The sequence below is a fragment of the Passer montanus genome, unplaced genomic scaffold (genome assembly GCF_014805655.1).
Source record: "Passer montanus isolate IOZ18808 unplaced genomic scaffold, ASM1480565v1 scaffold71, whole genome shotgun sequence".
NCBI lineage: Eukaryota > Metazoa > Chordata > Aves > Passeriformes > Passeridae > Passer > Passer montanus.
This window is the reverse complement of record NW_024372259.1, coordinates 263,014-289,862: the sequence shown is the minus strand read 5'-3', so window position 1 is coordinate 289,862 and position 26,849 is coordinate 263,014. Positions and strand designations below refer to the sequence as shown.

Here is a 26,849-nt window from a genome sequence, read left to right as displayed (position 1 = left end):
TGAGTTCCGCCAGAACAAAACAAACCATTTAGGAACAGCATGTGAATTGGTGAGCTGTCAGGTCACAATGAGTGTTTTGTTTGCAAAACATCCATTTAGAACCTCATTACCCCAAATGAGCTCCACCTGCACTCCATTACAGCAGCTTCATTCTTTTGTTTTTTAAAGTGTAGCAAAATTTCACCTTATCTAGAATCAAGTCCGTGAAGGCAAGGATGTTGGATGGGCCAGTTTAAATTAAGGTTTAGCTCGGTGGGTGAAGCATGTAACAGAAGTAAAAACGCTGTACATGAAATACTGCATCATTATAAGTAATAGGGTCAGAGGCACTTCTGCTGTCAAGTGTCTTCTGACCTTGCTCAGCTCTTATGCTGCAGAGATTTTTATGAGCTCAATGCATTATTCAATGTTTTGCCAGGAAACAAAAAATACTTTGTCCCTTTTTTAATGAGAAACTGATTAATTTCCTTTGATTCCTTAAAAAAAACAGAGGACAGTGAAAAATGTCACTGAAGATAAAGACAGGAACCCCAAGGGGTGAGCATGATTCCCTTTTTGAGCAGTTCATATTTATCCTAGAAGTTTTGAAATATAGAAAGTTGATATTTTCAATGTTAACAAACAATTGTTTAGCAAGTACTGCAAACTTTCCTCTTACTCCACCTTATTTTCCAAACATTTGTAGAGATGCTTAAGAGGCTGAAGGCATTTTCACTTGTGCCTTGTCCTCCCATTAGATGCTTTCCAACCAGATCTTCTTCCAGTCAGTTGTTCAGATCTTCACCAGTGTTTCAAAGTTCTGCCTGGAGAGTATTCTTATGTTTCAATTTTCCATTTTTTCTTACCCTTGGGATATTTATCCTTTCACTAGCCCTACTGCAGTGTTTTAGTCCTCTGTTGAAAGGTTCAGAACAGTACCTACACCCTGCTAAGCTGACATGTTATTTTTCTGGAGGGTTTTTCAGTGCATTATCGTGTTTTCTTCCAAATAAAAAAAAAAAAATAATATTTCATATATATGAGAGTCACCTGGAGAGTCAGCTGGTGACTCTCCAGCTGCCAAATAATTAATTATCCTCTGATCATAAATTCTTACAGAAACATCTCCCAGATCAATCTTTCTGGCAGTTTATTCAGAGACAGTACATTCCCAGTTAAATATTTTAGTCTTGGATAAATAATTATTATATAGGAGCCAGCATCACCATCAGAACACAGGGTTCCTGTGCAGCTCTACTTGACTGTAATCAAATCTGAATGGTTTGTGTAAGCCAAGGAAAGAGACTGCTTTCAGAGACCCTGGACAGGCTCTGGCTAGTCAGCCTAATAACCACTTTTGATTATTAGTAAGAATATTTGAATTGTTTCCTTTAAATGTGCAGTCACACCCAATTTTTAGAATCTTCCAGCACAGAAGAAATGAAAATTTTTTCATTCAAATGTGGCTTTCCCTATACTTTACTAATAAGATTTTTGCCCTAACTGTCTGTATCACATATATTACATATGCAAAAATTCATTAGTACAGGTTAGCTTTAAATCTGCCAGTCAATGCAAATGATATTAAATGATACGTGGTGGCTTATATATTTGAATTATTGCCACCACCAAATGAAAAAATATGCTACTTCAAAGCAGAGAGAGGACCCATGGCATAGAATAATAGAAAAAGAGCCAAAGGGCTTATTAAATTTGACACCTAATCTTTCCATCAAGCTTATAAAAATGCGACTGTTCTCCAGTAGTGACCTAGAGAATTACAGCAGCACTATTGCAAGATGTAGTGTTCTCAGCCACTGCTGTAAAAATGCTGTTTTAATAAAAAATGGTGAGCAGGTGGCTCTTATTTATTTTGCCATACAGCCACATCTCTGTCTTGGACCATCCTGAAAGGCTGCTGCACTTCGGGATGTGAAGCACTGTCATGAATCTGGGAGGATGTACACAACTGTAATTAGAGGGCACTTCACCTGAAAGCAGGAGGTTAATCCTGTGCTGGTAAGAATTTTAGTACTTATTTAGCATCTTAAGAGCAAAAAGTACAATCCCACAATATGCCAAGCTCATGAAACCTTGTCAAAAAACTGTTGCACACACAAAGACCTGGCAATGACTTCTGGGTTTAGTCACATTAATCTTGGAGCTGTGCAATAGCTTTGTGCTTGCTACAGAAAACCCTCATTAGAATACAGTGGAAATAGTTATTAAAAAAGGGACATTCTAGTGCCTCCTGTGTCAGCCTTTAGCACTAGGCCTACCCTCCCAATGCTCCTCTGTATCCCAAAGCTGGCAGCTTTGGCCCTCTTCAAAGTTTTGGGAAGGGGGAATTGACCATGTGTAATTACCACCTTAGACGTTTCCTGGGAATGTTGTGATGTAGTGAAGGATTTGTTCTCAGTCTTGGAGTCTGCCTGAGACTTTTACTAATGATAGTTTTGGGGTTTTTTTACTAGTCATTGTAAAAATCATATACCTTGGGTGACCAACTTGTAAAAAGGTTTGTCAGGCTTCAGTGTATAGCTTTCCTACAAGAAGTTGATTTTTCCCTATTGTGCTTAGCACCATGATCATGTGCTAATCTAAATACTTGTAAAAAGGTTTGTCAGGCTTCAGTGTATAACTTTCCTACAAGAAGTTGATTTTCCCTATTGTGCTCAGCACCATGATCATGTGCTAATCTAAACATTTTGGTGAATTTAAATTAGTGTATTTTTCAAGATTTTAATTTCAGTGCCTAAAGTGGGCCAGGTGCTTAGTTGCTTTAATCCATCTACTTCTGACAAAATCAATTATTCTGATACAATACCAATGCGGGATTTTATCCACTACAATTTTATCAACCTGTGGTCAGCAAAAAACCCCTCCACTATTTTTGCTGAGGATGGAGATAAGACATTTATTTCAAAGGCTTTCTATTTTTAACTGTGGCTCTCTTGTTTTCTTCCCTCTTCATGGATGAATTTAGTGAACTGCTGGATCTGTCAGCCGAAATGACAAATTTCTGCAACAATCTCTGTTAATTTTCTGAGATAGCTGAATGCATAAAATAGTGCATGTAAGTACACAGATAACAGATATAGTGAGTCTGATTGCTATGAGTCCAATTCTTTTTTAATTTTTAAATTTTCCTTTTCTACAATTCCTTTAGTGTATAGGTGCTATATATTAATTTTCAAACCTTTAACAATTACTGTATGACCTTAAAGTTAATATCTAATGGAGAATCTGTTCACCTATGTTCCTTACCAAACTCTTCATTAGAATTGACAATTTGGATTCTGAATCATTTTTTAATAGATAGGGGGTTTAAAATAAACAGCTGTTTTTCCCATGGAATGGTTGATGATAGAGATACGAGCTTGTGTGACTTTGTACTGATTTAAAAGGTCTCCTTGCTAGTAGCTGTGTTCTTTTTTCTCCACTATAAGGTCATGACACAAATATATTGGAACTTTTTTACCATGAAGAGACCCTATTAATGCTCAAGCAACTACCATGAAAGGAGAGTTGGGTTAATACATGGTTGTGTGTATCAAATTTATAATTGTAGTGCCAAGAAGAATTTGTATCTCTTGTGTTTATAAATTTTCCTCTGAAGAACTAGAAGATAAATTAATTTATAGTGTTCTTATTCTGTTGAAATGGATTTTAACTGGCATATATTATGCATAAATATATCAGATAAGAAGGGAAGTTTGAGTAGTTACACCTTTGCTGAAGATGGGACAAGACACCCATTGAAATGAAACTATTAAATTTCTGCAACAATCTCTGTTAATTTTCTGAGATAGCTGAATGCATAAAATAGTGCATGTAAGTACACAGATAACAGATATAGTGAGTCTGATTGCTATGAGTCCAATTCTTTTTTAATTTTCCTTTTCTTCAATTCCTTTAGTATATAGGTGCTATATATTAATTTTCAAACCTTTAACAATTACTGTATGACCTTAAAGTTAATATCTAATGGAGAATCTGTTCACCTATGTTCCTTACCAAACTCTTCATTAGAATTGACAATTTGGATTCTGCATCATTTTTTAATAGATTGGGGGTTTAAAATAAACAACTGTTTTTCCCATGGAATGGTTGATGATAGAGATATGAGTGACTTTGTACTGATTTAAAAGGTCTCCTTGCTAGTAGCTGTGTTCTTTTTTCTCCACTATAAGGTCATGACACAAATATATTGGAACTTTTTTACCATGAAGAGACCCTATTAATGCTCAAGCAACTACCATGAAAGGAGAGTTGGGTTAATACATGGTTGTGTGTGTCAAATTTATAATTGTAGTGCCAAGGAGAATTTGTATCTCTTGTGTTTCTAAATTTTCCTCTGAAGAACTAGAAGATAAATTAATTTATAGTGTTCTTATTCTGTTGAAATGAATTTTAACTGGCATATATTATGCATAAATATATCAGATAAGAAGGGAAGTTTGAGTAGTTACACCTTTGCTGAAGATGGGACAAGACACCCATTGAAATGAAACTATTATTATTTGTGGCTCTTTTATTCCTCTTATCTTATAAGTATTTCCTAGGAAATATCAAGAAACAACAGATTTGGGAGAAAATAGTGAAGGATATATGTGGTTTCAAAGATTTGGTTTCTCTAAGCAACCTATGCTGACTGTGCCTCCCAGGAATGGAATTTCTGATGGTCAGGTGCTCTCAGTTTGTGCCATTTTCACTGATAGATGCAATGAGTAGGAGTCCTAACTGCTTTTTATGCTCCAGCTCAATAAAATAAGGGAATAGAATTTGAATCCAAACCAGGAATGGGCTTTTAAAATGCATCTGGTCATCAACATCAATTATTGCACTTTGGTTCTCACCATTGAGCAATCCTGGAGCTCCCAAACTGGAATCTTTACTAATAAAATCAAACTAAGAGACTGACTGTAAGTATTAGCAGGCAGACAGGCCACAGATTTAATCTCTCTAATGTAACTTCATCTCTCTTCCTGAGACAATCATGATGAGGTTTCCACATCCTTAACACTTTTGCTGTCCAGATTCCCTCTGGGTATGCCACATCTTTTGGGAATATAGGACTTTCCAATCCTTAGTGGGCATTATAAAGCCATTATGGTTGGAAAAGACCTCAAACACCACAGGCCCCATTAACACAGTCTGGGTTTCAGATGCCTCTAATCCACAAGTGCAGTAGACAGCTCAAAGGAGGCTGATCCCCATGACAGTGACAGGACTCAGGGAATGCCTGGAGCCGTGCCAGGGGAGGTTTAGGTTGGATATCAGGGAAAGGTTCTTCCCCAGAGGGTGCTGGCACTGCCCAGGCTCCCCAGGGAATGGGCACAGCCCCAAGCAGGCTGTCAGAGCTCCAGGAGGGTTTGGACAATGCTCCCAGGGATGCACAGGGTGGGATTGTTGGGGTGTCTGGGCAGGACAGGAGCTGGATCCATGATCTCTGTAGTTCCCTTCCCACTCAGGATATTCTGTGATTCTGTGAGTGGAAGTGGCAGGGTGAACATCTGGCAGTTGGCCAAAGTCAACCCACCACGGGTATAAATTATTTCTGTGACAGGAGGCACATGGAGCAATTTCTGTGTGGCTTGTGTGTAATTACCACCAGCTGCAGTGCTGAAGGGTTAGGTCACTGTGAATGTAGGTAGAGATCTTACCTTTATGATGATGGATTACCAAAAGTTATTTCAGAGAAATTTTTCTCAAGCTACTTACAAATTAAGTTTAATATTTGTTGAGACCAGGGAGAGTTTGTCTCCAGGAAAAGTTTTCTGTGACTAAAAAAGATTGTGTTTAGTGCTGGCCAGAGACATCAGTCATCATAGGGAAGTGCTTTGGGAGAGGAGTCTTTAAAGTGGACCATATTTGAGTAAGATGAGAAGAATTTTGAATGTAGAAGTAGATTTTCATGGAGAAGCTAGCAGAATCAATCTGCATATCCTTTAGCTAACTTGAATGAGAAATCCTGTAGAAAACTTGTTAGGAAAATGATTTTCATTTTCCAGCACTGCAAGATGTTGCAGGTGATGATGCAGTAATCACTGAGCAATAAACACATTCAGAAACAGCATCACTTAAAATTACTTCATTGTTCCAATTGCTGATTTGCAAATGGAAAATACTCCCAGTACTGTTATAAACAGACTCACTGGCAGGCTGTGCAGAAGAGTTCTTCTTTGCCACTTGCCAACTTGACAGCCCTACAGGAAGAGAGATTGACTAATCCACTGTAAAGTGCACCACAATTACCTGTGACAAGCATAAAACATTACTTTATTTATGAGTGTTGTGGTTTAGCCTCAGCCAGCAACTAAGAACCACTCAGCTGCTCACTCATCCCCAGCCCCACCAGTGGGACAGGGAGAAGAGTTGGAGAAAGATAAAACCCACGGGTTCACAGCAGTTTAATAACTGAAATAAATTAAATAATAGTATAAGGAAAATCCTTTACTTAGGGTAAGGGTTGCTGAGCAACAACCAAACCCTCAGTGTGGGATTCACATTGTTCTCACTCTAAAGACAAAACACAGCACTCTACCAGCTACTAAGAATAAAATTAACTTTATCCCAGGATAATTAAACACTTTTTTATTAACTGTTGCATGTGCCGATCATCTACATGTAAACATGACCTGAATGAAATGCAAAACAATATAAAAAGTCTGGGAATACATTTACCTTGTATTTCTATAGAAAGAGTTAACATTTTAAAAAACCCTAATAGCTGGTGGCCATCAGCCCATATTGCTAAGTTATTTTCTTCACAGACTTCTAAAAGTGAAGGGGACTTTTTATTTTAAGAATTATGCAGTTTGGAAAAAGTTGAAGATTTGAGTCTTGATTGTGATTTTTGTTTGTTTGGGTTGGTTTTTTTTTAAATTATTTTTCAATTTAATGGCAGGTTTATCTTAAGTACACTTAAAAAGAAATCCCTGAATGTATTTACAATTGAAGTTGATTTCAAGTTGGCAGTGAAATGCCTGGTAAAATCTGTCAGAAATTGGCCAATAGAACATGAACATAAGGAATTATTTTCCAACCTAAAGTTAATTTTTTGGTTATCAGGCTCACTTCAGCAACCTGCGAGGCTCACTTCAGCACCAAGTGTCTGTCTACCCAATGTGGTTCTATAAAACAAATCTTCAGAAACCCAAATATTCATTGACAATTGAGACTATTAGCTAATGTGCTGAATAAAAATGTGTATTTCAAATTACTTCTAACTTGCAATAAAATCAGGAACAATTTTACAATCTTATTTTGCTGACATTTTGAAAAATATGTATTTACACATCACCTTGGATTTTCAAGTGTTTTAAAGAGTTTGGTTGTTTTTGGTTTTTTTTAATAGAAAACATAAAATAATGTCTTCATTACAGACAGGTGTAGGTAGAAATAATCACTGTGTGGTGGCATTCCATGGACCAGCAGGGTCTCCTCTCTTGCTCTGCTCTCGTGATACCACAAGGCAGCATTGGAGCTCTTCACGGACTGTGTGAACAAACTTAAAATGAGCCAGAACTCCTTAACCAAAAAATTCCCGCCTCAGCAGGGTCAGAGGATAACAGGAAAGTGAGCTCTTCAGGGACTGTGTGAACAAACTTAAAATGAGCCAGAACTCAACCAAAAAATTCCTGCCTCAGCAGGGTCAGAGGATTACAGGAAAATATAAGATACAACAGCAGCCAATGTAGTGAAGGAATAAGGCAGTGATAGCATCCTCCAGTGATCCTTATTGCCCTGGGTTGTAGGATATGTGTGTATTCTATCCCCATCTGTCAGAGGTGGGGCAGCTATCCTCTGCTCATTGGGCAGTTTTCTTTATCTCTCCCACAGCCAATCCTCCCTCCAGGAGATCTCTGCTGTTCATGGGCCATAATTATTAATTATCTTCTGTTCATGGCCACTGAGTGTCCCTGCATGGCTGATAAAATTCCATCATCCATTGGGAGATGCTCTGCCCAGGGGGGGAGCCAAGCATTCCTACCTGGATACAATCTGAGCCTGGAACAGCACAGCAGCCTTTGCCCACTGCATTCCCAGAGGAGCAGCTTTCTCCTGCCCTGCATTCCCAGAGGAAGAGCAGGCCCATCTCCAGCAGCCCTGGAGCTGCAGAGGTTGAGAAGACCTTCCATTTCCTCTAGACAGCCCAAGCAGTGCTCAGTGAGAATGTTTCCTTAGGGTTGTTTTGTTGTTATCCTGTAGGGGTTTTTTTACTCTCTCATTTAAAGTGCACACCTAATAGGGACACTGAGATGATGCCATGTTAATACATTTTGGCACTGTTACTTTTCATGTCTTTATCTGATAAAAAACAAGCAGGAGAATGGGTAGCTGGTTTCTTAATGTCCTACTAAGAACAAGTGTTTTGCTGTGTCAGAGTTATGCCAAAAGGTGAATGTTATTTCTAGGGTTGAGCAAAATCAATGCAGCTAACTTTAAATTGAGCTTATGTCTTTTTTGAACCAGGTTCTGAGATTTCATTTACTTTCTCTCCAACCTCTTTTGAAGAAATGCAACTGAAATATGGCTCTGGTAAAAGCATTTTGCAACACTTTAAAAGAATAAATTCCTGCTGTCATGTGATTCAGCAGAATACATGCTAAAGACATGAAGCCATCCTCATCTGCTGAAGTTTTAAATGTATGCTTACAAGCCAGAGTGCTTCACAAAATCCATGTGGGCTTTGTGCTCTGCTGCTCTGACAAACCTAATCAAATAAATGATGGAAGAGGAAGTGGGGTTTTTTTTTACTGCCTCTTTTCCATTGTGACTGAGAAGAGAAGCTGATATCTCCCTGCTCTCCGCCCCCAGCAGCTGGGAGAAATGTCAAAAGGGTGATGGCTGTTGACAAGACACATACCTGTTGTGTGCCACAATGACTCAGCCTGGACTGCTGCAAGACAAGAACTGTGAAAAGCGAAAAAAGAACACGCAATTTTATACACATATCGCTTATTTTTCATATCGTTATGTTTGGGTTGGAAATTAGGTAAATGGAGTTCATCCATACAAATTCTTCATGCTTTCTCTATCTCATTAACTGCATAGCCTAGGCAAATGAGAAATGCTTGTAAAATTGCTGTATTTTAAGTGCAGGCTGGAGACTGGAAATGTATGGAACAGAATGTTCAAGAAAGTGTATTGTTTTTGTTCAGTGTCATTAGTGGCCATGTAGTTTGATTCTTATGAGTTAATGACACATAATAACAAAGGTTATTTTCAAAACTTACTACAGATCTTTTGCTCAGCTCATTTCTGTGGGAGATAACCAGATTTATTGAGATAATGCAGCAGATGTTATTCAGGGAATGACTATCAAATGGAACAAATATCTGTAAAATAATCTATTTTCTAAATGCAAATCGCATTCTCTACAAGAATTTCTTCACAGCACAGCCACTTTGCAAAACTCTGCCTTTCTACTGTGCAATTCCTTGACTCTGCAAAGCATCAACTGAACTTCACTTGACTCCACCACCCTTCCAAATACTCCTTTTTTTCTGAATATGGGTCTTGTTCTTTTACACATGCAGAGAAAATTCATTGAGGGGGTCTTCTATTAATTTCAGCTCTTTTTCTGTCCTACACCATTAATTCAAATGCATTTCAGATCCAAACTCTATAAAAAGAGGCTTTTTGTGCTAATATCTTGCCTCGTCTGGAAGGGACTCCTTTCTGACTACACAGAAGTAACACAGCACCAGCTGGTATGGTTTTTCCTAACTCTGGCGTTAACACTAAGGTCACATGGGGCTAAAACCCAACAGAAGATGCATGACTCCTTTATTTAAACACAAGCACGCTAAAATTACACCTCAATTCCTCTCCAGATCTGCAGAGGTCAGTGCTTCTCACACTGCTTGTAAAATCAGTGCTTGTGGCAAAGGGGCCTCCATTCTCTGGCCATCACATCTACTACAGAAATACAGATTAGACCACTTTCATATGACAGGCCTTCTCAGTAACTGGATACATTTTCCTAAAGAAAAACACGCATTTGACACACAGGAATCTCCACCACAACACTTCAACATGATTTCAAATGCATCGCCTCCTTTACCATTTTCTCTACAAACATTTCTTGAAATTAACAGAGACTTTTGTGATCTTGTAAAGTCCAGTTAGGTGGAAGAAATACCTGAATACATCAGAGGATATTCTAAAAATCGCAAACCCATATTTTTTTCCTGCATGGCTATTGGTCATTGAAACATGGCCACAAAAAAATTAGTAAGAGAGTCAGTAACATATTGCAGCACATTGCTGTTGCCATTGTCTCGTGGATTTGGAGACAACTCATTTCCTGTTGACCTTTTCAGCTTTAATGTCAAGGTCGGGAGCACTTTAAAGTGCTGATTTTCCCTCTCACACTGTATGGCAGCAGACATCCTGTGCCTTATATCCCTTAAGAATTAACAAGTGTAAGCCAAGCCTGTCCCAGGACAGTCATGAAGAGAAGCTTGCAGCACCCTGCCTGGCACAGATGACAGCAGCTGTGAAAAGTCAACAGAACAGCCTTAAATCTTTCAAGAACAGGGCTCAGAAAGCTGGCAGGCCCTGGAGAAGTTCATGCCTCCACATCTCAGGTGCCTTTGTGTCCCTCCTAGACACGTGTGTCTGGCTATGTCTGCTGAGTTCAGCTTACAGGTCTTGCAATTAACACTTTCTGGAAGCAGTAGAGAAATAGCATCTCTTCAAAGAGGTTATTCTCTCTAAGAAAACTGGCGTTTCAATGACAGCAAGAGCCTGAAAAAAAACCCCAGCCTTTAAGTTTGTCCCCTGCTGCCAAAGGACAGGGCAAGTGAATAAGGAAACATGTTTTATATCTTTGATATTTTGGGGGAAAAAATTTAAAAAAAATACAGTATTGGTTCATTTTTCTGTAGGTGAAATGTTGAGAGATCCTAAAAAAATCTCCTCTGCAAGTGAGAAAAAACTCAGTGGGCATAATTTCATTCAATTGAATCATATCTCTGTTAATGCAACGTGCCCACCAAGCTGCTCTACCCACTCCCCCTTCCAGCTGGACAGTGCAGAGAAAATAAGATGGAAAACAACTCAGAGCTTGAGATGAGGCAGTTTACTAAAACTGAAGTAAAATGTTGTGTGCTCTCAAGGAAGATTTTATTCTCTACTTCCTAGCAAGACCAGCTAGCAAGGTCTGGCTTCTTCCTGGGAAGCAGGGCTGCAGCACATGGAGCTGCTGCTCTGGAAGGTAAATACTGTAAATAACACATCCTCCTGCCCAGTCCTCCATCCCCACTCAGCTTTTGTCTCTGAGCTGATGCCATTGCTCTGGAATGTCCATTTGGTCAGTCTGGTCTAGCTGTGCCCTCTCCCTGCCCCTCCATGGCAGGGAATGTTGAGGACAGAGTGGAGCTGTGCCAGCCCTGCCCAGCAGCAGCCAAACCTGGTGTGTTTGTTACCTGCTCCTCTCCACCTCCCAGGGCAAAGCACAGCACTGAGGGATGCTCTGGGAGCATGAACCCCACCCCAGCCAGACCCACTGCACCAGGGGAGCAGAAGCATCTCCTCTGTGGCCAGGTGTCTCTGATATATCCTAAATATGGCACACTGGTTTCTGTAATGAGCAACTACAGGGCTCGTTTAGATACACAGGTCAACTTATGGGTGCAAACAGTAGCTGGAAATGAAACTCATGAATATGTGAAGCATTGTTTCCCAAGCAAAATATGAATGCTGGACACAGGCAATTAAGCACTCCCTTTGTTTTCTGGATAAATATGCAAATTTGACATTCAAATCAGACTTCTAAAAAAATTTCACCCAAGTTAAAACACTAAGAACATAAGCAGTCCAAAGCTTAAGTCTTTTTGCTCCAACTTTAATTGCTTGCCATAATTTGTGTTAAGGGCAAGGCACTTTAGTAGGTTATCATTCTGCTCCTCCCAACTGTTTCAAAAGTCAAGTGTAGTTTCCCCTGACACATCACACAGTGGATGGAATTTTTAGATGGAGAATTTACAGCAGAGTAGCATGCAGGGAATTCATTAAAGCTGGGAGAAGGAAGTCACTGCAAGAAGGTGACAGTATTGTCTGCATAATAGGTTTGCCTGTTGCAAGCTAAGACTAGCTACTGAACTGCCTTAATAAATTACATTTTTCAGTAGTTTAAGAGAAGCACTTAGCAGGCTCTGGAAGAAAGAGGACCAAAAGGTTGATCATAGGAAGTAGGAAAAAAAAAATTATAGGATAAGCTGTTAAAATGTGTTTACACAGATATACACTGCTGTTAAATGCAGATTTACAGGACAAAGGACTCTAATGACTCTAATTCAGGGCCACAAGGCTTTTGGGAAGAGAGAATATGACGTTCCACTCCTCCCTCACATGAGGTCTCAGTCTGGATTTAGCATTTTTTAAGTTTCTGCCTCGCTCAAGTGTAGTTTGTTCCATTATTTGTGACTTCAGTACTCTGCCCTAAAATGAGATTTTATAATATCATATTTTAAGGCCACATGTTATTAATCACTGAACAAAAGGCATCATAATCCTCTACAACCCTTTAACTCTTCTTCAGAATTATTTTAAGGGCTCAAATCAAACTGTGGCGGCAATTAGGACTTGGAGTTGACCACAGGGAAAGATCTGTGTTGTAATTCCAAAGTATCTCTTTAACCTTTTGGTAATGGGCATAATCTTTTCTGAGCAGCCTGTTCTAGTGGGATGTAGAAAGGGGCTGGAATTAGATCATCTTTAAGGTCCCTTCACAAATGAACTATTCCATAATTCTATGATTCTATAAAGTGAATAATATCAGAATATTCTTATTAAAGGGGCTGGAATTAGATCATCTTTAAGGTCCCTTCACAAATGAACTATTCCATGATTCTCGAAAGTGAATAATATCAGAATATTCTTATTCAATTTAAAGTGGAAAAGAACCAGAAGAGTTGATGCTACTTGAGGAAACCAAGGTGTCCTGCTCTGTAAGTGAAAGAAGGTGGCAGGGAGGGAAAGAGAGCACAGATTATATGCACTGCACCTCTGGATGCTATGAAGTAGAAACTGCATCTAATTGTGAAGTGTCTGAGCCAGAGACTGATGAAGTCCATCTCTTTCCTTGGGAGGATGAGGTTGGTCAGACTCAAAATCCTCCTTGGCTGATTGAAGCTACCTTTGCTGTGAAGGAGCTGCAAAGAGAGTTCAGCCTAGAACATCACTTGAAAGAAGAAGAAACCTGATGGAAAGAGCAGAAAGGCATTAGCATAGCAGCAAATCTCTTTTTATGCATTCTGTGGGTCCCTCTGTCGCACACATGCGGTGGGAAGGCCCGATGGACACTGCAGTACCAAACTCTGCCGTGGCGGTGCTGCTGCCCATGTGCTCCCTGGTGCTGTTGGTCCATCCCAGGCACGCACCACGTCTGTCCTTTGTTTTCTGCGAGATTTTATCAGTCTTAGAAAACGGACAGTGCCCTTATGGGATGCCTTGAACCCCAAGTCTATTTGACAGTCATTGCAGGCTTGATGTGCAGCTGTCTTTGTTAAGGAAGGCACAATATTTACATAAAAGCTGACCTTTTAAACCTCATTCTGTCAGGAGGAGCTGAAGGGGAGGAGATAAGGGGAGAGAAGGGGGCAGAGGAGCCTGTGGCTGTAAGAGAAATCACATCCTGAGGCAAAGAGACCTTTTGTGTTTATAACTGCATAAAGAATCGTATCTATATCGACATATTTAACAGCGACCACACTTGAAATGTACACTGAATTCTTTTCTTTACAAACCATATCATTCTTCCTTCACTCCTTTTCTTACATCCTCGCTAAAGAAAAAAAAAATCAATAAAGCCCCAAGCAGCGTAAATCACTGCTAAGATTCATTTCACTCCACGATTCTTTAGCATAAGAATAATTAGACATGCTGACAGGAACGAACCAATGTGGTGCCAGAGGAATCTTGGGTTCCTGCGGTTTCCGACTTTTCCCCCCCAGCAGATTCTGGAAACATGAAACTGCCAGGCTGGCAAGCAGACACGAACGCTTCACAGTGCTGCTTACAGAGACAATAGAAAGAAGACAAAAAGCTTCTTAATAACAACCCAGAGATTGCCATCTCTTTTGGAGAGCGCACGCAGCAGTGCTGCTGTAACTCTCCACATTGCCTGGCACACACATCGCATCATCTCATGGTTACTGCTCACCCATCCTGCCCGGCCAGGGGTGCACACAGCCCTGCACGCTGCTCCTGACACGGACTGCCTGCAGCTTACCCGTGCTGAGCTCTCGGCCCGACTGTGCCCAGGGAAAAGCATTTTTATTAGCCATGAACGCGTGTCTGGTCACAGCACGGGTGTAGAAGAGGGACCAGGAGAGTGGGGGGACATGTATCAAGCTCCATAAATGCTGGACCTCACACACCTTCAAATTCCGCACGCATTCCGGAGCCGCTATGCGAGGAAAAGGGGGATTTTTCCATTATTTCCATGCCGAGAGGCTGGAAGCATCGAGAAGCGGGGGAAATGGAGGGCCGATGCTCCGCTTACCCGGGGCAGGAGAGGGACTCGGGTGATGAGCAGGGGAATTTCCGCCCATCCCCTCTCCCTCAATCGCTCCTGGCCGCAGGGTCGCTCCCAAAAGCCGCTTCCCCGCTCAGGGGTCTCCGCCGCCCTTCCGTGCCGGGGTCCGAGGGAGAGCGGCGCCGGCCGGGGAGCAGGGCTGCGGAAAATACGGAATAAAATGATGAGAAACAAAGGGCTGGCCGAGGGTAGGGACCACGTATGTTCTTACCCGGTCGGTATCGCCGCCGCGGCTCGCTGGATTGCGGGTGCAGGAGGAGGAGGACGAGGAGGAGGAGGAGGAGCTGGTGCCGCGCCACCCGCAGCCTGCAGGAGCTGCCCCCAAGCCGAGCCCTGTCCCAGCCGTGCCCGGACCCGGGAGCTGCCCCCGAGCCGAGCCCTGTCCCCGCCGTGCCCCGGGAGCTGCCCCCGGCCCCAGCGCTCCCCCATCTCGGTCTCGGCTCCCCCGCCCCCTCCGCCGCTCGCCCCCGCCCCGGTGCTCGTCACCCCCCGGTCGGGATGAGCCCCCGGTGCTCTCCGACCCTCCCGGCTGGCTCCGGCCTCCCGCTCCTCGCTGCGGTCTTGTCTGCGTTCCACCTGCGTGGGCAAAGCCCCTCTCCTCCTGCCTGCGGCTGAGATCCCACAATTTGTTATTCTTTCCTCGAGAATCGCTTCCATCACCACCAAAAAACCCCCACACCTACCCCAGCGAATCCCATCCCTCTTCGCAACTCCTCTTGCTATTCGGGTTTGCTTCCCTCTCTCCTCCTCCTTCTCCCCTCCCTCTTTCCCCCCTTTCGGGTTTGGAGCCTCTCTCTGCCCTACACACACACACAGACAGGCACGCACGGTGTAAATGGGTTGTCACACACACAGAACCGCTGCTGGTTCCCAAAGTTCCCCCACCCTGCTCACCCATCCTTTAGCTTGAAGCCGCAGATCATGGACTATATGCTTGGAGCCGGGATGCGTTTTATTCACGGCCGCTTCGCCTCCTGCAATTTCACCCGGTGAGTAGGTTTGATTTCGCGTTCAGGTGGCGTGCTTCCAGCAGGAAGGACACTAAAAACAGCAGGGAAAAATAAAAAATAAGAGAAAAGATAATTTAAAAAAAAAAAAGTTTTGCGTCCCCTTATTCCCGAGCGGGCTGTCTCCACTTTCTGAACTCGAAGGAATTAGGAAGCACCGGTTTTCTGCTCACGTTCATCCCCAGCCGCCGCGCTCGGCGCTGATTGCAGCGCGCACCGCAGCACCGCTTCCAGCGCCACCGTTCCACTGCTTATTCATCACATTTTATTCATGTTTCCATCAGGCGCGGTACCTGCTCCATTCCCCGGTTAACCCTTGCAGACGGAGCGGCTGGAAGGGCTCAGCGTTCCTCCCTCATTGCTGCTGCCTGAGGCAGCCGGGAGCGTGCCTCAGGAATGCCTGGGAGCCTGCGGGGGGAGATCAGGTGCAAAAGTTCACCGCTCTTCCCCATCCCCTGAAGAACTTGCACAGGATTGGGGGTGGGGAAGGATTCTCCAGAAGGGATAGGAAAGGATTTCCAGACCTCAGGTCCCGTCGCATGTGCTGGGAGGGGGCAGTGGCCAGGCGGGGGGGCCGGGGCTTCTGTCCTGCTGCTGCCAGGGCTTCTGTCCAGCCGCCGCTCGCTCCTAGCCCTTTCCTCACTTCCCAATCCCATCGCACCCGATTTCATTTATCACTATTTTCGGGCATGCCTGTATTTTTCGCTGGCCAAAAATTGGCTCCCGAGGAGGAGAAACGTACCCCCATCTATAGGTGTACCTGAGCTAGATGGTAGAGGTAGGGCTCTTGAATTAAGTAGGGGCTTCTTTGAGAGAAAAAGAGAGGAGAGCCAAGGGGAATAAACACATTACATTTAAAAAAGGACGGGTGCCTTCAGAGTGCTATTTGTGGTTGATACTTCCAGGATTTCAGTGTCTCTAATTAGCGGCAGAGATCCTCCCACGGTCAATAGCAGAAGGTAGGGAGGAAACATGCTGTGTCTGACTGGGCTCCGTGTAACTCTGTCATTTGGGTGCAGGATAAGTGTGTATGTGTGTCTGTGTGTGCGCGGTCATGTCTCCAAAGCAGTACCTGCGGAGATCACCAGGAAGGGGCTCAAGGCTTGCAGGCAGGTAGCGATGCCAGGGAGAAATAACAAGATCCGAATTTATTGCCTGGTGGCATGCAGAAGACGGGAAAGACCAATTCAATGCCAGAGTGTGCTCCCCTCCTGTTCTTCCCTCCATCCTCCCCCTCACCGCCCTATGCCTCCCCCCTCGGCCGCCAGATTGCTGGCTGATGTCTGGAAAGGAGTAGTGAAAAAGCCCTTCAAGCACGGGATCCAAAACCCACCCTTCCTCCAGCTCCTCTTTTCTCCCACCAGCTCGAAGCTCCCATGCCTACTTATCTTCTTCCAGCTCAGCGTCCTTCTCCCGGAGACTCCAGCAGGTTTTTCCCATTCCCATTGACTTCCCCCTCAGCCCCCACCTCCTCCTGCCCCGGACCTTTCCATGAGACTGAGGTGATGAACCAAATCCCAGACATTTCCCCTGAATTCCCTGCCTCTGGCGCTGCTGCTGCTGCCGGGATCCTCCTGCACCAGGCTGCTCAGGAAAGTTTCCGTGCAGTCATACCCCCCTTCCCTCCCTGGGCAGGGAGTGCGTTTCAAAACCTCTTCCTGATTTTTAATCTTCCCCCCACCCCCTAAACCTTTAGTAAAGAAAAAAAAAAAAAAAAAAAACAAAAAAAAACCAAAACAAACCAGCAAGTCCTGAGGGATTTATGTTATAGTGGGAATAGCTCAGCCAGTGAGCATCGCCTTGCCGTGCTGCTTAAATGTTACCGCTCTGCAGAAGAGATTTATGTGCCCATCAGCAGAATATTTCCCGGGTTTAAGAGCACTCGATTTTCCCTCTGCTGCCGGGGATGGGAGACGGTAAGATACAGCATGAGGGCAGTGGAGTTGTTTAGCTCACAGGCGCTGTGACGGATGGCAGTAAAACGGTGTCTGGGCAGCAAAAGTGACACAGGTTGGACCGGGTGGCATTGCTGTACTCAGCGGAAGGCGAGGGGATGCACATCAACCCCTTTGCTTACAGCACCGAATAAATCAATGCAAGTAACGTGGGCTTAATGGGCGATTGCAACAAGCGACAGTCAGCCGTGGTAGAGAATATTCCCACTACCCTTAATTTCCAGCATTCCGCACCCCCAGCCCAGGGATGCCTCCTTCTCACATGGGGCTGGATGACTCAGAAAAAAAATAAGAATAATGGGCAGCAGCGGGGCGGCTTTTCCTTTGCCGTAGTTGGTTCTTTTTCTTTTTGTACAATACATTGGCGGAGTGGAAATACCTCCGGAGCCCCGCGGCCCATTCCCGAGAGAACGCTCCCAAACATCTCTCTTCCCTGTATTTAGATGTCCAAGCTCCCTGCTTGCCCGTGTCTGGCTTCACTGCCAAGGATTACCTCTATCTGCCCTGGAGCTGCGTGGATCTGGGACTCCCTTTTGGCCGGGAGTTCATTTCCCGATTTCCCATAGTGGCCGCGGCAGACGGACATCCAGGGAGGTGGCCCTGGCAGAGGGAACACCTTTAAGGACCTGTCAGCGTCCAGCCTGCCTTCTCACCCTCCCGGGCTTCATCTGCCCAGCTCCTCTGTGTGTGCTCGGGGCAGAGCCGGGAGGGGCCGGTGACAAGGCGGAGGTCGGGGGGACACGCCGCCCTCCCCGGCAGCAGGAGGGGCTGCTCCGGCTGCGGGACCCCCGGCTCGCCCCTCCCCATCCTCGGCAGCCGAGGGCAGCTCCTTTTTGTGCGGGGAAGAGAAAACACCCCCCCTCCCATCCAGGGAGCGGTGCGTGCCCCGCAGCCGCCAGCCCGTGCGGGGCCGCCCGCAGAGGGAGCGGAGGCTTCACCGCAAAGGGTTAAGGCAGGGCTGCAGGGTGCTCCAGGCTGGAGTCCTGTGTGCGCCTCTGAGATGCACCAGCCAATCCCGGAGACAGCAGCGTGAACTAGATGTGGCATGCTGTAAGAAGGGAGGTGAGGAAAATAGGGTGTAAACTGTCACCGCGCACCGCGAGGCGGACCTGCTTCTTGGGCTGCGATTTCTTGGAGACTTAGAGAGCATCATGCATTTAAAAAGGTAAGGGCTTTGTTACCAACACTCTCTATTGTGATTCACTGCCGGATTCAAGTGCATTTTCCGTGTAGCTTTCATTTAGTGATAAATTGTGTAGCGCAGAGTGGGAAGAAAGTGGAATGTGGCATGATTTACTGTTCGGGAACCGTTTGGAAAGACTACGTCAGCTTCGAGTTGTAATGATTTCATGTAGAGATTAAGCAAGTGAATGCATGTGAAGTGAAGTGAATTCATGACTGGCAGAAAAATGTAATGCATGTGATAAGAGAAGGCTGTTCTGTTGTAGCAGCAAAATCAGTTTATGGATCTATATGAAATGAAGGCTAGTGTGAGATAGACCTGATTTTGAGAAAATGTAGAGAGTAATTCAGAGGCATGTATCTGACAAGCAAGTCTGTCAGGAAAAAACCTAAAAATAACTTCATTCCTAGAAAAAAACACGTTTATTAAATACAACATCACAAAAGAATGCTATAGGAAGGAGTGTAGTCAGAACCTTACAGAGTCTGTATGTTCAGAGATGAGTGACTGACACATTAAGTGTACAGAGATAAAGCTAGAGTGGCCCTGCTAACATTTACAGGATATAAGAAATAACTTCAGAGGAGCAATCCGTTTAGATATCAGACTTCACAGACTGCTGTCATTGCTCAACTCCATCCCTACAAGGAGTTACTCATTTTAAATAGGTGCTCTATCAGCTTTACCACAAGACCAGCTTTGGGAACAGAAACATTTGACTGGATCTCTTCCTCTCTGTATCGAAGCATAGCAACAGACCCTCGGTCTCAGATGCTGTTGCAGTGCTAATCAGCAGAGTTCCATCCAGAAACTACCTACAAATTCTTGCCTCCAAGCGTTTTTCTCTCTAAGATGTGTATAATTTAAGCAGGGGAGGAATAAAAAAAAAGATCTGTGATATTTTCTGTAAGCTGATCCACCTCCAGTGAGAGCAAACCTCCCCAACAGATGCTGAGTTCACTGGAGTTGTGTTTGGGGTGCTTGTTCATGAAATGCTGAATCCCTGTGAGTGAAAATGATAACTAAGAAACATGAAAACAAGCAGCTGAATGTTTTTACAGAGCTCAGTGCAGAAGGCATCATTTGTACAACAAACCAGCAAAACAACTTGAGAATCTTCAAGTGATGAACTCATCCCATCTTATCCTTTCCTATTTTTTCTACTACTCTCTGAATGCCTTTGTGAAGAATTAATTACAGAAGTCATTTCATTGTTTACACCAATGTGTCCAAAAATTTACTGCTTCGTCACATAGATTGCAGTGACTTGTCACTCCTCTCAGTCCCAGACAATGATTTATGGGACTTAAATATTTTTACTTCATTTGTAGTAATTCAAAATCATATCTGACTGTGATCAGTCTAAGTAATTTCTTGCTTGAGATGCAACACCTGCTGAAAACAAAAGGAAGATAATTTTACTAGCAAACTTGCTTCTTCAGCAGTTTTTGAAAATCTAAATGGAAAATTGGATGATCAAACTACTTACCTAAGTTTTCCTTAGAAGAAAAGGAGTGGTGGAAGGTATTAGGTGATGGTTTCTGGGAACATTATTTTTTATCTAGACATAACTAGTGCAGCGCTTTCTTAATCCTCCCAAAGCTTCACCTCTCCTCAAAACCACAAGTAGATATTTTTTTACTCTCCTGAAACACTAGGTAACCTCATATGGGAGCAAAATCAGCAGAAATACACTTTGACCAACAGAGCCCAAGTGCTCTTTGAGAAGGGTTGCACTGAAGCCACTGTCCTGTTAGAGCTGCAGGGAGTACTACAGCCAGTCATTCCATGGGAAACTAATCTAACTTCTTCCTGATCTCATCCTATATCAGCACAAGAGAACATTTTTTAAAAATAAATTTGCAACTACATTCTTTTCATATAGTGGTTTTCCTTTTGCCCAGTATATGTGTGTTCGGTGAGGGCCTGATCTTGGACAATTCAAGGAGATCAGAACATCCTTATTAACTTCAATAAAAGCAAGATCAATTTCCAAAACAATATTTTGGAACCCAAACGAACTTCAGATTTAGAAGGGAAAAAGTGAGCATCATGAAGTTACATGCTGCGTACTGAGCAGTGGCAGACTTTGCACATTTTGAGTCAAATAATATTAAAGTACTAAAGAACTAAGAATTTGTGAGTTGGTCTAGGCCTCAGTACTTTTTAATCATTGATAAATCAACATTTCTGTATGAAGTTGAGGAAGTCCCACTGAGCTGCAGGTAATCAGCACCTTGTGACTGGAGTCATCACCCTGCTGAAAACTGTAGGGTGAATGAATTTGGTCTTCTAGCTTTGAAGTAACTAATTTATATGTACCACAGTTTGTGTGCGTACACAAATATGGTTTAGACATAGATATAAATATGCATGATATGCACTACTCATTCCTCCACACCCGTGGTCTGTATAATCAATTTTTTGCCGTGGCTCATACCATGGGAATGATTATTTAGCTCAGTCTCTTTCCTATCTCCCACTGAAAGTCTTCACCTGCTCCGTGTGTCACAAAATAATGCACTGAGGAGAGGGAAGAAGGACACCCTGCCACATCAGAGCTTTTCAACTTTAACTAATGAGCTTCTTACAAAGGCCACAGATTTTGTTCCACCTTCAGAAGAAGATTGACCAAGCAATATATATTGTTAGCTAAATTAACACTATTAAACTGTAGTGGTTCCTCTTATAATGAGGTGAGATCATAAGGCTCCTGTGTCAGATACCTTTATTGTAACAGTTACATTAATGGGGGAAAATTCTGCTGATTTGCAGTAACACCTTCATTGCCACATCCACCAGCACTGATTAATGAGAAAAGTGGTTTGTAAGGCACTTATTATACATTGGCAAGTAAAAGGTGTAAATCTGGGGAGTCAGAGCACTGCTCCATACCCTTAATCCATATTATTCATGACTCCTGAGAATTCTGTGGGGCTAATTTAGCTCTTTCAGTACTTATAAATCTACTAGAAATAACAAAAACACCTGGTTAATTGAACATGGATGACCACACTGGAGTCAAATGGGATTGTTAAAATCCATTATAAATGTTAATTCTTAGTATTTTCTTTTTTTTCCCTTTATTTGAAATCTGTTTCTGAGGAGATTTACCACCACTGGTGAAAAACACTGCTAAATGCTGAAAAACATGGCTGGAGGTGGCAGCCCAAGTATATATTTTTATTTCACCTGAAACATTATTGATCCCTATTCATTAACAATTTTTTGGACAGGGAGAGCACATATACGTTACAATAATTTTAATATGGAATAATTCTGTATGGTTTGTACTTAATGTGCTGCCCTAAAGCTTAAAATTGCTGTAGTTTAGGGCAGAGATGATACCTACTTCTTTTTCTCCATGTAGCTGCTCAGCATTTCTTGGATTAATCCCCTGATTCCTTTAGGTCTGTACCAACATTTCTAAGGAAGATGCTTGTTTAGGTAAAGCAGCACTGTTTATGCAGGTCAAGACTCATCCTGCTGCCAGTCTCTGGAGACCGTGGATTTATTTCACAGTCAGAGAGCCATTAGTTGGTGATGTTCTCTTTTTAGTCACTGCTCCTGTGGGATGTGAATCTAACTCATTGGCTTAAAAAGTAAAAGCTTTAGTAACTATCTAAGTACCCTTTAAGCTCTCTGTTAGCTTGAGTTTATTAGATTGATTCACATTAGTTGAAGACATGGTAGTGGCTTTATTTTTTTAAAGTACTCTTATTTATAAACCAGCTTAACTTCTTCATGCTTGCTTGTCTTGGCCAGGCAAAGTCTAGAACATTTTCTCTGTCTTTCTGGAAAAAATAGGCTATAACAAAGAAAACTGATGATCCTCACACTCAGAGAGACTACAGTGATCTGTAATTCCTCATAAACAAACATGTGTCTCTCATTCAGCACTGTGCAGGTACCACTGAAAGTTTTAAGCTCCTCAACATTAGCTTAACAAATTTCTACTAAATAAGAATGTGTTTTTCTATGAGCTACAACAAGAAATAGTGACAATTTTTGTACTTAGGCAGTTTCAGACTGTGTCATATCTAAATTAAAACAGTAGAGAGATTGCAATTCCTGATGCAAACTCAGGCTTTCACTCCTTGTATCATGATGTTCATAAGAAAGACATCTTTTGGCAGACAGACTTTTTTTTCTCTCTAATTTTGCAATTTCTTCTAATCTTGTCAAAAATCAAGCCTTGCAAGGCAGCTGTGGTGCTAGATTTATGTGAGATAGCAGGCTGCCCAGTACACATAACAAAATTATTACTTGTACAATCAAGCTTTATCCATCCTGAGCTGCAATTAGCCCCAGACTGCTTTGCTGGAGCTTGAATCTTTGCTCAGTCAGCCATAAAGTTCCTACTCTTGCTATAAAAAATTAATAGCTATAGCATGAACATTTAAGAGGATCTGGCTACTGCCCATGCAGTGGCTACAGGCTTGGAACGCTGTGGCAAAGGGACCGTGGAAAAATCCTCCAACATCTTTGAGTAGGATCAGCTCTAGAAAAATGGACTCTTGAAGCTTCTATGAGTCCTGCCTTGGGAGCTGGCACAACAAGTGGTGTTAAGTTTGTTGGTTTTTTCCTGTTAGAATGAATAGGTTGAAGATGAGGAACCTGAAAGGAGTTTTAACCATCCATTTGTATCAGCTGAACACTATGTATGCCATCTGTGAAATCAGCTGTAAAATATGCTGTGAGATCTGGAGCACTTTTGTCTGAAAGACATAGTAAAAGGGCAAAATAAAAACATTTCCACTCTATTAGATATCATTGTTAAGAAATAAAATATATAAAATAATCCATTCTTCTTGCAAGGCATCCAGAGAAGTGCACTGAAAGAAAAATTTCATGCCATTAGATCTTTATAGATGTTATCCTTAGCTACTCATCTAAGTTGTAACTACTAATTTTCACATGGAGAATAAAATCAAGAAGAGTGTAAATCCTTGACCAGATACAGCCTTAACTAAAATTAGAGGGCTCTGTCCCATGCCCAAGTCATAACCTCGAAACTGAGAAAACCATTCTTAGAAATAAAAGAACTCCCAACCACATTATTTGTGGATTAGGTCAGGTAATATCTGAGGGGATGGACGTACATGAAACTAGGCTGGATTTTGTGAATATGTCCCCATTGCAATCAGTTCAGTACATTGCTATTTTGGCTCTCTTCTTAAGTCCAGGGACAGCCATACACCATTATTTTCCCCCTTCATTATTGTACAAACAATATTAGCACTCCAATAACTTCAAAGAAACTTCTATTTTTGCCTGAGACTGACAAATCCTTTCCTCTCCATCCTGTTTCTGAGCATTTCATGTAAAATCTCCAGGAACAGAAATTTCAAGCGGCAACAAAAATAGTCAGCCACTCTGTTAATGAAAAAATCAACTTCCTCTTTATTTTATAACATTTTTCCATCTAATAATTTGAAAGCATTTTATAAGCATTGCTTGTTTAGGCTTCATAATAGAAACTGTCATTAAAGAAGGTTAAGGCACTTGGCAAGGTTTATAGAGCACAATCGAAGTTGTACTTTGAGGTAACAGCTCCAAGTACTCTCCTTTCTCTCTGTAACCTGAACCTTCTCTAGTTCACCAATCTGTCGGTGAGCAAAGTTTCCTCCCACTCCATCCCATTTTAGCCCTTCTGTACTACTAATCAGTTATATTTGGATTTGTCCTCGGGCTTGAAAGCCTCTGGAAGCAAAGCTTTAGTGTACAGTGTGTAAATTGCTGCTTCCTCCTGCTCTAGATGGTAGCAGCTGTAAGAGCCCTGGGTTTATAAACAAGGATGGATTAAAAGAGGAAAGGGCTGTTTGTTGCTCCAGAGTGGTTTACTGGATACACCTAATTTACATGTGTCTCTTTATCTTTGTATCCTACTGACATTTAGCTGTCAAATTGGGTCAGAAAACTTGTCTGGGGACTAAGTTATGAGTGAAGAGGAGTCATGCTGCTGGAACTCATATGTCATGACTTTTCAATGGTCATTTATTACTTCATTTCATGGGGTAGTTTTTACAAATCCTGAGGAACAGCTCAATTGCCATTAAAACACACCCAATGAGATTATCAGAGTGGAGAATGCTGGGTGATCAGAAGTTAAGCATTCAGTTAAAAAAAAAATCCAAGATGGAATCAAGGCTTCTAAACATATGTCTCCTGTTGGGATTTTCTTCAAACTTGAAAGCTCCAGTATGCAAAATTGTATGTCACAGCAATACATGTCAGTCTGGGCCTGAGGAAATGCTGGACCAGAACCACTCCCAAAGCTGTTATTTTTCTGTAGAGCTGCTCCCAAACTTATGCCAAGAGAGCTTGCTCTGTTTCCCTTCTAACTCTTTTCCTACCATCAGATGTTTTAGCTGAAAATTCTTGGACAATTTGGGAGAATGTTTAGCATAACTTGTGTAATGGAAGAGTGACTTAAGACTGAAATGTCACGCAGAGTTTTCATGCAGAGAGATTTTGCACGTAGTATAGTCCACGTGCACTTGTGGACTTGCAAAGATTAAGGTTTCATCCCTACAGACTTCAACCCCTACGGATTTTTATGACTGCAGAAGTGCAATCATCCAGCCTGGAGCAGACTTCAAGCTCAAAGCATCAGGTTTTCTGTGTCTTCTGGGCACCCTGGGTGTTGGCCAGAAAACCAGGGCTTCCAGAAATCAGCTTCATTTTAGATTCTTGTGGGACTGGTACCTGTTGTCTATCAAGAATTTAGGTGCTAGCCCCCATTTAAAGATGAAGAACTGGGACACAATGAGGACTTGAGTGGATTTTACAAGATCATGTAGTGAAAGGAAAATGGAGAATGGCTTTAGACTGAAAGAGAGTAAATTTAGGATTTAGCATCCAAATTTAAATTGGACACTGAGAAGAAGTTCTCCCTTGTGAGGGTGGGTAGGCCCTGGCACAGGGTGCCCAGAGAAGCTGTGGCTGCTCCTGGATCCCTGGAAGTGCCCAAGGCCAGGTTGGAAGGGAAGCTGGGATAGTGGAAGGTGTCCCTGCCCATGGCAGGGGTGGCACTGGATGGGCTTTAAGGTTCCTTCCAACCCAAATCATTCTATGGCTCAATGATTTCTACCTTTCAGTTATTTACCTTCAGTCCCACCAGCACCACTCAAGCTGGGACTGGAGGTCCTGGAGCCCCTGGTCAGCATGAGGTGGGTGGAATACCCAGATAAGGCTGGTCAAGGTTATTGAGGCCTTTTTGTGCTCTCAGAGCCTTGACAGGTAATATCCTCCCCTCAACGGGCTCCTTGTAGAAACAGATTCACTCATTAAGGCAGAAAGACTGCAATGGCATTTTGGGGATGCTGCTTGACATCATCAGCTAAAACACATAAAGATCCATTTGCACAGGAGGATGAACTTAGATTAACAGATTTAAACAGCGCCTGAGGGAATTTACACATCATGATTTGGGCAGCAAAGGAAAAAATCAGGTCTTTTACAAATATCAGACATTGAAGCAGTTACCTCGGCACGCCTGACAGCCAGCAGGAACCTCATGGGCTGAGGAGGCTGGCACTTGCTGCACTGGGAAGTGACAAAAACCACATGGGGACATCAACTGAAGGCTCACAGGCACTTGCAGGAGTGAAATTCTGCAGGGACAGAGCAAATTGCAAGGCAGGCTCTGTGGGCAAGGGCTGTAACACTCAGCCACCAGCAACATTCCAGACAGACCCGAGCGCAGCTGAAGAGGTTGGGATGACATAAATTCTCTCATTCTGTGGGTGCATTTGATGTTCTTTCCTTTTCTCTGAAGGCAGGGAGGAGGAAAAAAAAATATTGTTTAAAGGAAAAAAGGATTGTTTAAAAAAATTAAATCAGACATCTTATTTGTTCTTTATTTTGGCTGTTGAGGACATAGTTACAGGGGTCTTGTCTCCCCTTTGAGAGGGGAGAGGAAAGCTAAAATCTGGCAGTGGATGAAGCTCTGTTTGAATAAAGGAAAGGTGCTGATTTAGGGTGCCTGTAGTCAAAACTGCTACCAGAAACTGATGTGAAGACTTATTCCTAAGCCCGGAATGAAAACCTCTCCTAATCTTGTTAGACATAGATTTAATTTCTCCTTTCAGATTTTTTTTCTAGATGATTGTAGCTCAGAATGAACACCAGAGAACAAGCTGACTCAATCCCTCTCTGGAAAACCATGTTGA

The 26,849-nt window shown here is 42.7% G+C and overlaps 2 protein-coding genes across 10 annotated transcripts in view; one reads left to right on the top strand and one right to left on the bottom strand.

Moving 5' to 3' along the window:
- Window positions 1-12,791: 12,791 nt before the first annotated feature.
- LOC120512254 (transcription factor jun-D-like) lies at window positions 12,792-16,592 on the bottom strand. Of its 8 annotated transcripts, XR_005629978.1 has the most exons (5): window positions 14,742-15,199; window positions 14,498-14,669; window positions 14,373-14,401; window positions 14,156-14,246; window positions 13,608-14,004 (listed from the first exon to the last, which is right to left on the bottom strand). XR_005629978.1 is itself a non-coding variant. In XM_039730329.1 (4 exons), the coding sequence occupies exons 1-3, from the start codon at window positions 15,185-15,187 to the stop codon at window positions 14,375-14,377; spliced, it is 645 nt and encodes a 214-aa protein (XP_039586263.1). In that variant the 5' UTR covers window positions 15,188-15,199; the 3' UTR covers window positions 12,792-14,246; window positions 14,373-14,374. The 8 variants fall into 8 exon arrangements, 3 of the variants coding, with proteins under 3 accessions (XP_039586263.1, XP_039586262.1, XP_039586261.1); XM_039730329.1 differs by having other exon boundaries at window positions 12,792-14,246; XR_005629979.1 differs by lacking the exon at window positions 14,742-15,199 and adding exons at window positions 15,425-15,571; window positions 15,831-16,592 and having other exon boundaries at window positions 12,792-14,669.
- Window positions 15,259-26,849, top strand: part of LOC120512253 (BMP/retinoic acid-inducible neural-specific protein 3) — a 197,632-nt gene continuing 186,041 nt past the window's right edge. Inside the window, exon 1 of one of the 2 annotated variants that reach the window (XM_039730325.1) lies at window positions 15,259-15,519. The gene's annotated coding sequence lies outside the window, so the exon portion shown is untranslated. Of the gene's footprint in view, window positions 15,520-17,831; window positions 18,658-26,849 lie in introns of those variants that run through there. The other variant, XM_039730326.1, reaches the window with a different exon arrangement.

Coding starts and splice junctions, on each gene's coding strand:
- LOC120512254 (XM_039730327.1), bottom strand. CDS start 15,187: ATGGAAGCGATTCTCGAGGAAAGAATAACAAATTGTGGGATCTCAGCC. Junction 14,670..14,741: donor GCGGCGGCGATACCGACCGG/GTAAGAACATAC, acceptor TATTTTCCGCAG/CCCTGCTCCCCGGCCGGCGC.